Source organism: Orussus abietinus, unplaced genomic scaffold, assembly GCF_000612105.2.
Source record: "Orussus abietinus isolate OABI.00-Male unplaced genomic scaffold, Oabi_2.0 scaffold146, whole genome shotgun sequence".
Classification (NCBI taxonomy): Eukaryota; Metazoa; Arthropoda; class Insecta; order Hymenoptera; family Orussidae; genus Orussus; species Orussus abietinus.
The window spans coordinates 188,667-203,997 of NW_019394289.1; the positions used below are offsets into that span (position 1 = coordinate 188,667).

A 15,331-nucleotide genomic window follows, 5' to 3' on the forward strand; every position below is an offset into this window, starting at 1 on the left:
GTAACGGGACGCGCCAACTTATGTTACCACTTGAGTATTCAAAATGTCGTAACCTCCAAAAAGGGTATAGATGAATTCTATTATATCGACGTCGATTATATTTCTCAGCGCCTTTCATATCACCTTAAATGAACACCTTAAATTGCTAACACTTGGGTAAATATCTGAAAATCATCGGTTAAGAATAATTTAATCCGATACAAACCTTAGGTAAGATCTATTGACATGTACAAAGAACATTTTGTAATGACAGGACGATATGACGAAGAAAAAGAGGAAATCTTGCATCTGCACAGATTGGGGCCCGGATCAACACTCGCCAAGTGGAACTTGGATCTGCAAGAATTGTGGCGAAGATTGTGGATGTGACCACTTCAAAAAAACTTCAATAATTTCCGAGGGTTCTGAAAAGTGCGTCAAAGATGGAAATATGAAGTCTCCTTGTGGTTGCGGGTGTGGAAACACCAATAACACCCCTTGCAACTGCGGATGTCATGATAACGTAAATAAAAAAATGAAGTGCAACTTCGAAAAGAGTGAAACTTTAATGAATGGAGAAGGAAGATGTTCTGCGAAGAAATTGGCCAGGGAAAATGATCTACCTTATAATTGTTCACGCCCAATTTCTGAACAATCGCCGATGAACAATTCTAAAATGAAGTGCGACGTGAAAAATTTCGAAAATTTGAAGTTTCCTTTGGAAAAAGGCGTAAAGTGCGGCACGTGTGCAGGATTGTGCATTTCGAAGGGAAATGTTACTCTTATGAGAAATTCTGGCGAATTTCCGGAAGAAACTTCACTGCCAATGTCGGATTTGGAAGTCGAAGGCACGACTTCGAAAATGAAGTGCGATGTTTGCAATAAAATCCCCCCGCCGAGGAGTAAGACTTCAAAAGTGAAGTGCACTGTATACAGAGAATCATCACCTCCCTTAAATAGAGATTTAATGAACGAGTGCAGCAAAATCACAATGAAGTGCAATCCGAATACGTGTGCTACTTCATTGTCTAAAAAATGCAAGAAGTGCTGCCAATCGCAAATGAAAACCCCCCTATCGACTACAGTTAGCGTATCCTCGACATTTATAGGTGACTCTAAAACGAAAACTTCATCTGAAGTGCCTAGAAATAACACTTGCAATCCTTGCAAAATTTCCAAAGATCCACACCCACCCATAACTCCGGCTATATCTTCAGATCCGAATTATAAAATTATTTCAAGTGTTCAAATTAAGAGATCAAAAGTGAAGTGCAATCGGAATACTGAATTCACGTCCCAATCTGGAAATGGAAAAGAATCCTGCGAATATCAGACAAAACCCAGCTTTTCAATAACATTCAGCTCGGAGTCAAAATCAAAGTCTTTGATGAACTTCAGAGCGGGAAGTTCGTCCGAAGCACCGAAGTGCAGCAGATGCAAGGGGAGCAATTCTTCAAAAGGAAAGGAACAGATGATACCGGTCATAATTTCAAGTAAAGGCTCAATGATGAAGTGCGATGACACTTACGGAACCTCGTACTCCCAGGTGAAGTGCAGTAAATGCAAAGCTCCAATTACCGAGCAAAAGTCGGCGCCATCTATCTTGTCGAATTCGGAGAGCACTTCAAGACCTACAATTACTGCAGAAGTGGACGCTTCACCGAGGAAGTGCACCAAATGCAAAGACAAAGTCATCGTAAGAAAGCCGAAGTGCATTCCTGGTACTTGCACTTCGCGCTTGCTGCGCGCTTATCTCGAAACTTCACAGGTGAAACTTCACGGCAAAAAATGCAATCACTCAGTTTTTTCCCAGACAAGAAATCCCTCGAAGAAGATATACGACTCATATCCCGTGAGTCCTGGCACCGCAACTTCATCGGTGAAGTGCAACAGGTGCAGGCAACCATCCCTAAAACCAAAGAAAGACGAATCCATCATGACTTCATATAAGATTCCCAGAGGAAAATGCCATCGAAAAATATGTGCAACTTCAAAAAGAGGATTGCAATCGCCGAAATCACTGTCGAAGTGTCGCAGGTGTTCCTTAAAAAACGAAGTTGCAATGCTCGGTGAAAATTTCCGAATGAAATCCTCACAGAGCAGTTTTCCTTACGGACAAAGTGGTCATTCTGTACAATTGAAGTGCTCAAGATGCCTCGAAGGCTTCGGATTGAAACCACCAAGGGGAGTAGTGTTTTCGAAAAAAGATGGCGGGCCCAGGAAAATGGGTCGCACTTTTTTTAAGAGACCTGCTGTTAATGCCACCACGTCGACTTCGCAGTTTAAGGCCAAAGGCTTTATGAAACCTCGAACAGTCGAGTCGAGAGGAAATTGTAACGACCGTAGAAGATACGAGAAAACATGCGCGCCGAAAAAGAAGTTGCCGGTGGTGGCGCCCTCTACATCTTCCAGAATGAATGAAAAGGCGACAACTCGGGAGAATAACGTGACACTACAGAGCTCGGAAATGAAAAATGAAGTCGTGGTTATATTGAAGCAGGGACAATCGACACTTATCGAATCCAAGTCTTCGAGTAGAGGAATAATTGTAAGTCTTTCTACAGGGTGATTCAAAAACATCCCAAAAAATATCCTGTAAACATCTCATTTCCTTATTAAGTTACTCTGAAGACGATGATTTAAAAAATCTATTATGAAGACTTCCTAAAAAAAATACAGGTAGCTTATCGAGTCCAAGTCTTCGAGTAGAGGAATGATTGTAAGTCTTTCTACAGGGTGATTCAAAAACACTTTCTTCGAAGTAAAGCGTTAGAAAAATCCAAAAAGATATCCTGTAAATATCTCACTTCCTTATTAACTTACTCTGAAGACGGTGATTTAAAAAATCTATTATGAAGACTTCCTAAAAAAAATACAGGTAGCTTATCGAGTCCAAGTCTTCGAGTAGAGGAATGATTGTGTCTTCCTACAGGGTGATTCAAAAAACAGTTTCTTTGAAGTAAAGCGTTACAAAAATGGAAAAAAAAAATATCCTATAAATATCCCTGGTTGTTATTAACTTCCTCTGGAGACGATTATTTAAATAAAAATGACATCCGGAATAGCGATATTCAAATTTGTATATTCTGGTGCTTCAAATTGCAGATTACCAATGCTTGGAACAAAGACCGTCTCTGCATTGATAAGAAATTAGATATCTCGGAGAGGGTAAAGAAGAAAATGGGTTAAGTATTTAAGACCGATTCCTTGATAACAAGAAGGCTGAAACTGATCGCGACTTTGTTACGAGTTAATTAATATTATTTTAATGCGGTACAATATTTGATTAGGAAGTACAGTAAGCAAAAAAAGGAAGAATAACCGATGCTCGGCAGTTAACAAGAAGGTATCGGATACTTCAACAAGATCAAAAACATCAATAGTATCAAAAACATCAAAGGCATCGCAAACCTCAAATTGTTCTTCCCACGATGTCAAATCATCTAATTCGTGCAACAAAGGTACAACAATTTGAAAATTTTCCCCATTAAGTTTCTCATCTCGAGAAATACTTTCAATACCCGTACTTTAGTTTAGTTTAAATCCGTCAATGATAATTAATGCACATACAAAATTGTATTTTGCATCTCTATTTTTTAACAATAGGAAAGAAATGTTCTGAATGCAAGGCTAGCAGGAATAGTTGCGACTATTACACAATTGAGCAACCTGTTGACCTTTCTAAAGGTTCTAATAATTCAAGATGCATGTCGAAATCTTATCAGTCATGTCCAGATAAAAGCCCAACATGTACTCGGAGTGAAATGAAGGAAACAAAGGTTTCAGAAGAAGAGGAGGTAGGGGTCTACAATGAACAATAATTACTTTGCCCCTTTATACGTAAAGTCAAAATGGACCCTGAAAGTAATCATTCTAATAAATAATTACTTTTGTAAGACGTTATTATTCCAGGCATGTCCCTGTAATTGTGGTTTCTATCAAGAAGGAGAAATTGCAGTTTTTCCCTGCGGATGCGATCCACAAGCCGAATCTCTAAAAAATGAAAAAAAAGAAGCCACCTCAAAATCATCTTTACAAAAGTAACACCTCAGAACACATATAAATTACCCAGTCTTCAATTAAGCTATTTATATACAAACAGACCTGTTTTGTACAATTATGAACGTCATATATTGTACTTGAATTTCTCTCATTCAAGTTTATCGTGGAAAATCATTTCCAAAATTTTGCTTCAATTTCCAGGCCAATTGTTACCGATTGTGGCGGTCAAGGAGGAAACTCTTCGCACAAAGTTGCAAGCAATTGTATCGAATCTACAAAATCATCCTCGAGTACTAACAGGCAACCTTTGAAAAACATTCTTACCAATACAAACGAACAAACGGAATCCCAGAAAACAGTCGACAAATTGCAAAAAGACATGTCCTCCGTGCAGAAGAAAAGCGAGGCTCTCCAAAAATTGATCGAAAATTGCTGCTGCGCTGAAAATCCGATTTTTCCACATAAATCGGCCTCGTCCTCTCCGATTAAAGCCACACATTCAGGTTAAAAATATGAAACAAGAAACTAATTGCACTCTTTCCTTTCCATTTAGTATAACATGCATTAAGCTTTAGTGACGTGTAAAGTACTGTAAATTTATCCTTTGTTAAGGCGATATCGAAAATGTCGTCCGAGGAGTCAATTGTTACGTCTGATTTCTATTAAATAATTAATCTTAAATGTTTATTAGGCTTGACAGCTGCGATCAAGTTTCTGCAAGCTAAGTGCCGCACCAAGGATGGCATGATCGCTATTTTGGCTCAGGAATTGAGAAATTCAAGCAACATCGATCAAATAGGGAAAAACTTGACAGCGCCTTGTCTACAATATACAGGATGGGATTTCGATCAAGAAGCACTTTACCTTTACCTGAAACAATGTCAACAAAAGTCAGATGCAAAGTGCTCCGAGCTTAATCTCGGCCAAAAGGGCTGCAAATTTCCAATATCATTGACAAGTGAAAAAGTCAAGATTTCGGTGCCAAAACCTACGAATTTTCTGGTACAACGAAGCCTCTGCCATTGTGCTTTCGTCACGTGGACACTACCAAGGGACCTTAATAATGTCACGGGATACCAGATTCTCGCAGATGGGTTAGTCATGAATTGTTAATGCAGTATAAAATGTAATCCGTTCATCATTTTTAAGGTGATGTGAAAGTTGCACCAATGGGGTTTCGTTTATAATATTTTTCTCCGAACTGGGTTCAGCGAGTCGTTTCAGACTTTACAATGTAAACAAGGAGACGATAATGACGCCTATGAAATTTCAATTTTTTAAAACATTGTTTATCAAAATTTCAAAAATTGTTTGTTAAAAATGAAATTTTATGGGTGTCGAGACCTTCCTTATAGCCTCCGTATTCACGTGGTAAAGTTTGAAAGATTTCAGTGCATTCAATTTGGAGAAAAGTTTCATAAACGTGTGACCCTTCAGATGCCACTTTCACATCCCCTTAAGGGGTCAATCGTTTATAAAGCTTTTCTCCAAATTGAATGCACCAAATCGTTTCAAACTTCACAACATGAATATAGAGGCAATAAGGAAGGTCCTGACACCCATGAAATTTCTTTCTTTTTTTATGAACATTTTGAAAATGTCTAAATAAATTTTAAACAAATTGGGATTCCGCGTGTCAGGACTTTCCTTACAATTACCATATTCATATATGTAATGTTTGAAACGATTCGATACACCCAGTGCGAAGAAAAGTTTCATAAACGATTGACGCCACTATCACGTCACCTTAATGATTACGATAGCACTATAGAATGACAATCAACTATTTTGTTACTGAAGTTAACTAGTACTTTGTAGTGACTGATGTCAATCGAAAGAATAACTATTTTTATACTCATTTTCTCTAAATATGGAATACTGCTTATACTAATCATTATGTTAAAGAATAATAATTTTAATACAGGAAAATCGTGGCAAAAGTGAGATGTTCAACAAGAAATCAAGCACTTCTAGGTTCCATTGACATTTCCAAAATTAAAACACTTTCCCTGTACGCCGTTGGCCCGCAAGAACAACTTTCGGATCCTGTCACCATAAGCCTGCCAAATTGAAATGTTTGTTAAAAATGTGAAAATTCATAAACTAAAACTTGATTCCAGGTTAGATAATTATCGTCGCTCCAACTGACGTTACAAATTGTCCGTAGGAAAATAGTCAAAATTTGTTAATAAACCTCCGAAAAACTGAAAACAGACGCAACCGATTACAAAATTATATTAAATCGAGGTTGGTTTATTAATGAAGTTGTGGATGTTTATTAAGCGGCCTTATCAATTTATTAATCCTATAAATGAGTATCTTCGTTTCATTACCTTTGGGATATAAATACGCTATAATATTTACCTATTAGGATGAGTATTTATTTATAAATCTACCTTACTAGCGATGCACCGATACTAAATTTAATAGTAGATAATAATGAAATGGAAGACTGATTAGATTACTCATTAGATACGTGTAACAAATTGAGCATCTTTGTGCAATGTCAAGGTATGTCATACATATGAGACACACCGCGAATAAACTATAGACGCTTCAATTTGTCCAGGAACACTAATACCTTTTTATCTCGTTTAATATGTAAAATAATATCATACGATCGATTACATACTTCAACCTGTCCACGTAAAAAATTCGGTGAAAATCTGAAATCGAGCAGAAAGACAATTTCTACGTGAAAAAAGAAACCTGATCAAAGACCCTTGGAGCAATTCCTTGGATATCCATTAATAATGAATAATCCGGACAATTTTCAATATAAAAAGACAAAAGTACTTAAAGGAAACAACCAAGTCCAAGAAAATTAAAGAAATTCCCACATTAAGCACCTTTTGCGTCTAAACCTGGATTCAATCTTTTCTTTTTTAACAAGAAATCTTATCTTTTTATAGAGCCACCAGAATTTCACCTAGACTTGACCTTCGGGATGTAAAATAACTTCCTACGATCTACAATATCCTCTAAACTATTCAGATCCGGAAGTACCGCGGGAATGTCGAGCTTGGAAGAAGAAAATGGCTTCACGGTGGAAAACCTGATAGGAGTCAAGTCCTTAGAGCCTTCCCTAGGAGTATAATAAGCCTCGGTGCTGGATGAGCTTTTAGGATAATAAGGATCAATCTCCAGTTCATTAGGAACCAATGGTTTCAAAGAAGCTGTAAAAGCAGCCACTGGTGTCTCCGTGGTCCCTACGTTTACCCTGCTGGGCCTTCTTGGGATCACCGGCGCCATTGTTGTCACCACATTTGCCGTTGTCGAAGACCCAGGGAACTGTATCGACCTTAAAGTCTCACTGTAAGGATAGTTTCCAGCTTGACTCCTGATAGAGGACTTCGAGAAATCCGAGAAAGTGCTGAAGGGTCTGCTGCTCACAGTAGTCCTTTCAAAGGCAGTCTTGGTGTTATCAAATTTGACTTTCCTGGAAGAAGAGCCTCTATCATGGGAATCCTCGAAAGTCCTCCGTTCGCCACGGGACCCCTCAAAACTGGAGCTCACAATCGAGGGTACTTTATTATTTGCACCGTTTTTCTCGTTTCCTTGTGACTTGGTCTGGTAGCCATCGAAGGCCCTCCACCCAGTAGTCCTGGATTCCGCGTCCGAGGACGCGTTATTTGCACCGTTTTTCTCGTTTCCTGGTGATCTGATCTGGTACCCATCGAAGGCCCTCCACCCAGTAGTCCTGGAATCCACGTTCAAAGATGTATTGTCATTTCCACCGTGTCCGTCGTGTCCTGGTGACCTGGTCTGGTACCCATCGAAGGCCCTCCACCCAGTAGACCTGGATTCCGCGTTCGAGGACACGTTATGTTCACCGTTTTTGTCGTTTCCTGGTGATCTGATCTGGTACCCATCGAACGCCCTCCACCCGGAAGTCCTGGAATCCACGTTCAAAGATGTGTTGTCATTTCCACCGTGTCTGTCGTGTCCTGGTGATTTGGTCTGGTACCCATCAAGCGTCCTCCCTCCAGAAGACCCAAAGGATCTAGGCTGGGGAAATGGCGGCTGTAAAGTCCCCAGTCCCTTAAACCGATCCCGGAAATCCGGAAACGGACTCCCAGGACCTCCACCTGTCCCCTCGACCTGGGATTTCCCTCGACCAAAGGATGCCAACTTCGCCGATGGCGAAGCCACCTGGCTACTTTGAATGTTACGCAGGTTCTTCCGGGTCTCCTGGCCCCTTTCCGAGGACTCGAACCTTCCAAGGCTATCAAACGCAGGACGTTCGTTCAGGACCGACCTCGAGGTGGTGAAATCAAAGGTCCTTGGATTAGTTGAGCCAGGATGATCACTTCTAACCGCCTTCTCACTCGCAGGACCGAATGTCCTGGACCCCTTTGCACCAGGACGGTCCTCGAAATTCAACCTCCCAGACGTAGGATCGAATGTCCTGGCACTTCTAAAAGCAGGACCCTCGTTCACCGTTGATCTTGATGTCGTGGAGTCGAAGTTCCTGCGATTGTCCGAGCTGATCCTTTCGCCTTGTCCTGGTCTTTGGGTCGTGGGTGGAGATTCCTGTTTCCTGACTCCTGGTGAAATTCGGTGATCTGGACGAGGTTGACCGTCTCCTGGAGGACTCTTTGGGGTTGGCGATACGGTTGGACCTAGATGGAGGTTTTGCTTGCTGTTCTCCGTTGATAAGGTGCTAACTCGAGTTCCTTGTTGGCAGTCCACCAGGTGAGCGTGGTCGCAGATCAACGCGTCCTGACGGAATGCCGTCTCTTCAGGGCAGTGGTAGGTGAATTTATTCCCCTGGTCGTCACAAGTGTGGTAGACTCGGCAATTTGTCTCCAAATCTGCGTAAAAACCCGTGGTCCTCGAACGACACGAGAAGTTCGTGTTTAGGGGGGGCGGCAGGGTATTCTGAAACATTTCAACGTCACTTCGATAACAAACCACTCAATTACCCTTTCTTACAAAAGATATGTACTTCAAGTTGCATCTTTACATTCTTTTTATTCCTATTTCGGGGTTTAAGGTGATGCGAAACACGTCGAGGGACTTGATCGACGTCGGTAAAAGTGATTCTTTTAGATACCTACGTTGCCGACGTTTGGTTTTATTTTGAGAGATGTGTCGAATTACATGGGCTATTGTAATAAATGGCGTACTCCACCTGTCGCTTTCATACAATCATTATAATGAAATAAACCATCGTTTTACATGCTTTACGATACATAAGTTGCGTGCGAAAAAACGTCGAAGCCAATTTGCGAAATCCCTGGTTAATTAATCCCATGATTAATTCAACGACTGCTTGACCCTGGCCAATTTTATATTGCCGGTAATTTACGTAATCAATAAAGGCCCCGTGGACTTCCAAAGTACAAGTTCGCTAATGATGCATAATCACATTATATTAAATTTAAATGATAATTAATTACTTTGAGCAAAAATATATTAAAAATACACTTGTACAATCCCAAAAGTGTTCAATCAAACTAATGCAATTCATCAAATCCACAATTGCATTTCAAAATTCACTCGTATAATCACAAAAGTGTTCAATTGAACTAATGCAATTCATCAAATCCACAATTATATTTAAAAATTCCCTCGTATAATCGCAAAAATGTTTAATCGAACTAATGCAATTCATCAAATCCACAATTGTATTTAAAAATTCCCTCGTACAATCGCAAAAGTGTTTAATCGAACTAATGCAATTCACCAAATCCACAATTGTATTTAAAAATTCCCTCGTACAATCACAAAAATGTTCAACTGACCTAATGCAATTCATCAAATCCACAATTGTATTTAAAAACTTCCCTCGTACAATCACAAAAGTGTTCAATCGAACTAATGCATTTCATCAAATCCACAATTGTACTTAAAAATTCCCTCGTACAATCCCAAAAATGTTCAACTGACCTAATGCAATCCATTAAATCCACAATTATATTTAAAAAGTTCACTCGTACAATCACAAAGGTATACAATCGAACTAATGCAATTCATCAAATCTTCAACTTACGAAAACTTCGGCAGTTCTCACCGCGGTTATCGCGGCGAAGAGGAGTACGAGGATCCAGAGGGACTCCATGTGATAAGAGGCTACTCCCGTAACGACTCCCTTATCGGAGAGGTGAACGATTCTCTAGACTGTATATATATATACTTATTATATTTATAATCCAACTCCGATAATCACCTCACCTCGAGAGGCGAATTGCTTCTCGCGCAATGCGAGACTCGACTCGAGTCGCGAGATGTACGCGAAGTGAAAGCGAGAAGGATACAAGTTTCGGATACAGAATGTACTTAGTCGCACCTCCTCCACCTACTCGACCCCCCCCCCCTTGCCCTTAATTGTCATGTCTGATAATACGCGCAACGAGCACTTTCCCGATACTACCAGAGCAATTGATGGGACGCGGTCACGTGTCAAAGTGTCACTGAAGAAAATTGCAATAATTTGACGGCCAACAACAAATAGACATAAAATGCACCTCCTCCACTCCTTATACCTCTTCGTGGGCTTATCCAACACCATGTGATATATACGTAACAAAAAGGTGAAAATATTTATAAAACTTATCTCCAAAGAAATGTTTTATCAATATTTTCACTTTTTGTTATGTACATATATCACACTTTCATATCACCTTAACCCCTTGGCTACTAAGAGCGCCTAAAGGCGCCCGACCGTTTGGTCCAATATTGCCTGCACGGTCAGACGAATTTCGCCCGTATGTCGAAATGGCTCCGTGTACAAAGTGAGGTAACAGCTTGGAAGTTCATGAAACTCCGACACTTCTCCCATATAAGGGCGTAGAATATTTCCGAATAATTGCAGGCAAAATATCTCGGAGATAATTATCCACTGCTATATAAGTATCGACTCTTCTTTATGGGAAACTCATTAATGAGTCGATTTTGCAAAATCCTGGAGGACGTTAGGAAATTCCACAGCGAGAGGTGTGTCGTTGGACTCGTGAGGAAAACCCGAGTACATCTACGTCACGTTCATTGTTCCTCCATTGCGAGTGCGTGCAATGAAAGGACAGTTACGTGTGGTATGATCGTTAACAGTTACGAGAAGAATGTTGCGGCACTTGGTGTGTCTAATACGGTACCAACGCTCCATAAAAACTGCCTGGAAAAATATCAAAGGTGACCTACGGTCAATACTCTGAGAACCCCGGAATTTTTCGCTAAACATTTTTCTCTTCTCCCTTTGAAGACCGTTGCGAATTTTTTTTTTAATATAAGTTAATAGACAAACGTCTAGTTTGTGTAAAAATCGTTCAAGTAATATGAAATGGAATTTCTATTACCCCAGTGAGGTAATCGTTTTATTGTTGTCAATATAAGAAAAATGCATCCAAATAATAATTCTACTGGTCCATTTTCAAGTGTCCACATTTGTCGAAGGAAATAACATTACTCGTTATAACCGTGAATTCTACTTCTGCGTGTATTCCTTTTCAACGGCGAAATTACTGTAAAACCAAAGGTACGAAAATCCGCATCGGTAAAATTCATGTAATAATTCGAGGACAATATTAACGTTACACTAAGCAAAACGCCATTCATATCACCTTAATTTTCTGTAATAATCTCTAAAACTTATTTTAATAACGTGTTATATTTAATAAATAACAAAATCCCCGCCAAATAAAATCCTTCGCAGGAGGAAAATTTATCTACGAGCATTACGTTTCCCCGGCCAGGTCCTGAATTGTTCTCATTTTTTGTGCTATACTCTTGAAGCTATAAAGACGGGCGAAGTAATATCGGGGACTAGCGATCCGAACGATTGGTCGTACACTGGGAGACATCAATGCCCTCCCATGCTGCACAGGCGATGTCGTATCTGCAGGAGAGGCATTCATGTCCGCCGTAGTACAAGATCGATCAGAGATCGTGTCCTCCATAAAAGGAATCGAGGATGAAGGTGGTGGTTGACCTTTTCCCGTCTCCAACAAACGGGTCATAATGTCAAGGATTATGGGGCTCACAGGGTGCTTCATTTCTGCAACCGTTGCACTCTACGAGGCATTTCTCAATAGGGGTTTATGGCTTTTGTGTAATACATTTGTGTAATTCTAGCTGGCAAAATTGAACGACCTGCGCCGACCCCAATCTATCTTTATCGGCGACAATAGATAATTTGTGGACCAAAAATATATATATATATAATAATAAACACATGTATACACTTAAGGTGATATGAAAGGGTCATTCTATATATAAAAAACGTCAAAATACCCGGGGGGACCCTTTGCGTTATGACATGGAGGTAAAATCCGTCGTGTCGTGACGCAAAGGAGGGACCCTTTGCGTTATAACATGGCGGTAAAATCCGTGCCCTAGAGTGCCGTAGAGTGCCGTAGAGTGCCGTAGAGTGCCCTAGAGTGCCGTAGAGTGCCGTAGAGTGCCGTAGAGTGCCCTAGCGTGCCCTAGAGTGCCCTAGAGTGCCCTAGAGTGCCGGAGAGTTGCCGCATAGTGTCGGAGAGCGCCGGAGAATGCCGCAGAGTGCCGGAGAGTGCCGCAGAGTGCCGCACTCTCCGGCACTCTCACCATCAAAAGCGAGCAGTGTCTGTAAGCGTAGGTAAGCCACCACCGTCAACTGCCGCATGGTATTACCGTCACGAGTACGTGAGCCGCCAACAGTCACTGGTAGATGGTACCGCCATCGCGAGTGCGCGAGCTCCTATCAGAAATTCGTTGCGCCGCCCTTGGGGGCAAAAAACGGTGAAAGGTAACGTACGAAACCAGAGGGCAGCACAGGATGCGATCGCACGATCCCTTCCGTGAGCAATCTCCCAACTCATCTCTGTTTATACCTCGAGCCGTATTTAGCGCGAGACCCAGTCGAGAGGCGACGAGAGCGCCGCGTCGCGGATCCTCCCGCAACTAAAAGGAAAGGAAGAGCCGGACCGAGCGGAGCCCGAAGGAGACCCAAAGACCGAACTCCAAGTTTTCATAATATAAACATTTTTCTTATTCAAACGTATGTTCTTACATTTACACAGTACAAAAAATTATACTCAAACCCGCCGGCCCGCGGGTCATAACTGCTATGACTGGGGGCGGCCGATGGCGGGCGGTGGTGGCGGGACGCTATAAGGAGTCAGGACATATCTGTTTCATTTATCGCTTATCAAGGATTAAAGGGCTGTACAATGTCTCATGCGTTCCCACATCCGCCCCCAATACACGGCCTCTCGCTCTCATTCTCTCCGTTTTTCATCTCTCTACATATCGCCTCGTCTCATACACACGTAACGCGACAACCAGTCGTTCCCTCTCACTCACAAAAGCCATATACACACGCGAACCGCACTCGCTCTGTCCCTCTCTCTCTCATCACAAACCACCGGACGAAGAACCTCCGCGCTTACTTCTAAACCGCACATATCTCGTTCCTCCCCTAATCGGGCGAACATCCAGCAACATTTAAATATCGTATCCTCCGTAGTAACTAATCGTAATAATGATGCTTACTCTTTACATATATATTCATACATGTCCATACAAATATATATATAATGAATAATGAAGGTAATAATAAATGGACTACCTATCTACGCATGTAAAGTGTCTCTCTCTCGCGTTGGTGGAGTGCGTTAGCCTTAACACTACTCTCTCTCTCTCTCTTCCACTCGTATTTATATATGTATAAGTATACATATACGCATGTATAAACGTAGGGTATCGGTGAATATATGTACATGTAGCAAGAGAACGAATAGGGGGCGTAGCGTGTCGCGCGTTGCTTTCCGCCATCTTTCTTTTTCCCTCTTATCCGCCGACAGCAACTTTTATTAATAATACACAGAGTACGCATTTTTTTCCCTAGAACTCTTCCCCGTGACTCTATTATTCTCACTCATCTTTTTTTCTTTCGCTTTTCCCAGTTCAACTTTATACACTGCCTTGGCGCTCTCGCATCGAGGCTCTACTTTCCCCTTTTATCATTCCCCTTATCGGTCGCCTTTATCTTTGCCCCCGCCTTTCGCTAAGAGTAGCTCGCGGCACGTTATCGCCTAACTTTACTTTAAACTTTACTCGTTAAATATTATTTAATCAAGTCGTTGTATGCTAGACAAATATTGAGATCAAAGAAATTGCAAATTCCAGGATTTCGGTATACACGTCGTGTCCCCCTCTCACTTCGCATTCCTCCTCCCCCTTTCCGTATCACCCAAAATTTCCCTCTCTCGAGTTGTCTCATCAATTATCTCCTATTCCTAATTCCCCCTCGGAACCGGGACGCAAATTCAGATTTACAACCGGGAAGAAAAATCGCGAATCACGAGATATATCGTTAAGGCGACATTAAATGGCCACTCTATATACCAAAACGTGAAAATATTAATATTCATCTCCAAACTGGGTGCACCGAATCATTTGGAACTTCACAGCGTGATTACGAAGACCTTAAAAAAAAAAACACGACGCTCCTGAAATTTCATTTTCCAACAAGAACATTTTTCGTCTATCCTGAACCAGAACCATAATCACATTATTTTTTAAAAATTGAAATTCCACGAGCATCGCTTTCTTAATTAGGGCCTCCATAATCATTCGCTAGTTTCAAATTTATTCGGACCACCCACTTTGGAGAAAAGTTATATAAGTATTTTAACGTTTCATATATATAGTACGTCCCTTTCATATCACCTTAACGTGATAACTATCCGTACAATTATCTTCTTCTTTTTTCTTTCCCCTTTTTTTCGCAGGTGTTACATGTTTCCAATGTCGAGGATCGTATCTTGTACAATGGCGGACATGAATGCCTCCCCTGCAGACACGGCATCGCCTGTGCAGGTTGGGAGGGCATTGATGTCTCCCAGGGTACAACGTATAATTGCGTCGCAAAGTCGCGCGGCTCTGATTGGTCGCATCCTTGTTTCTTGTATCTCCTCCCATCACTAGTTTTCATTGTACACTGGTTACGTGGCTACGATTACGAAAATCCGCGATAATTTCTCAGCGAGAAATCGCTGATCGAAATATTCCAAATATTGAAAGACAATCGCCAGAGCTTTTCCAAGCCTGCCCAAAAAATCGGTACACGAATAGCAACGATTTTCCATTTACATTTTTTTGTTTCTTTTTGTGTTTAATTCGTTTCAAAGATCGCGCGCTCAACAAAACCCTCGGGAATTCGATCCTTCGGAAGCTTCGTATGTTATATTCAACTTGTCCCACTTTCCCCAGAAATTTCCATCTCTACCTGGAACCTAACCTCACTTCTCGCGTCCCCGACAGATCGCTCGGCGTTGGCACTTTGAAGATTCCCTTAACAACCCTTTTTCCCGGGACTCCTTAAGGTGTCATAAAAAAAACTCATTTTGTATACACCTAAACGCGAAAA

The 15,331-nt window shown here is 41.2% G+C and overlaps 2 protein-coding genes across 2 annotated transcripts; one reads left to right on the plus strand and one right to left on the minus strand.

Moving 5' to 3' along the window:
* Positions 1-3,082: 3,082 nt before the first annotated feature.
* LOC105703566 lies at positions 3,083-4,898 on the plus strand. Its single transcript, XM_023434980.1, has 7 exons — positions 3,083-3,163; positions 3,270-3,440; positions 3,586-3,776; positions 3,892-4,019; positions 4,183-4,484; positions 4,673-4,762; positions 4,873-4,898. The coding sequence occupies exons 1-7, from the start codon at positions 3,160-3,162 to the stop codon at positions 4,896-4,898; spliced, it is 912 nt and encodes a 303-aa protein (XP_023290748.1). The 5' UTR covers positions 3,083-3,159.
* A 2,008-nt stretch (positions 4,899-6,906) lies between these two features.
* LOC105703567 lies at positions 6,907-9,008 on the minus strand. The gene has a single exon (XM_012432059.2). It carries the CDS (start codon positions 8,869-8,871, stop codon positions 6,907-6,909), a length of 1,965 nt encoding a protein of 654 aa, XP_012287482.1. The 5' UTR covers positions 8,872-9,008.
* Between the last annotated feature and the right edge of the window lie 6,323 nt (positions 9,009-15,331).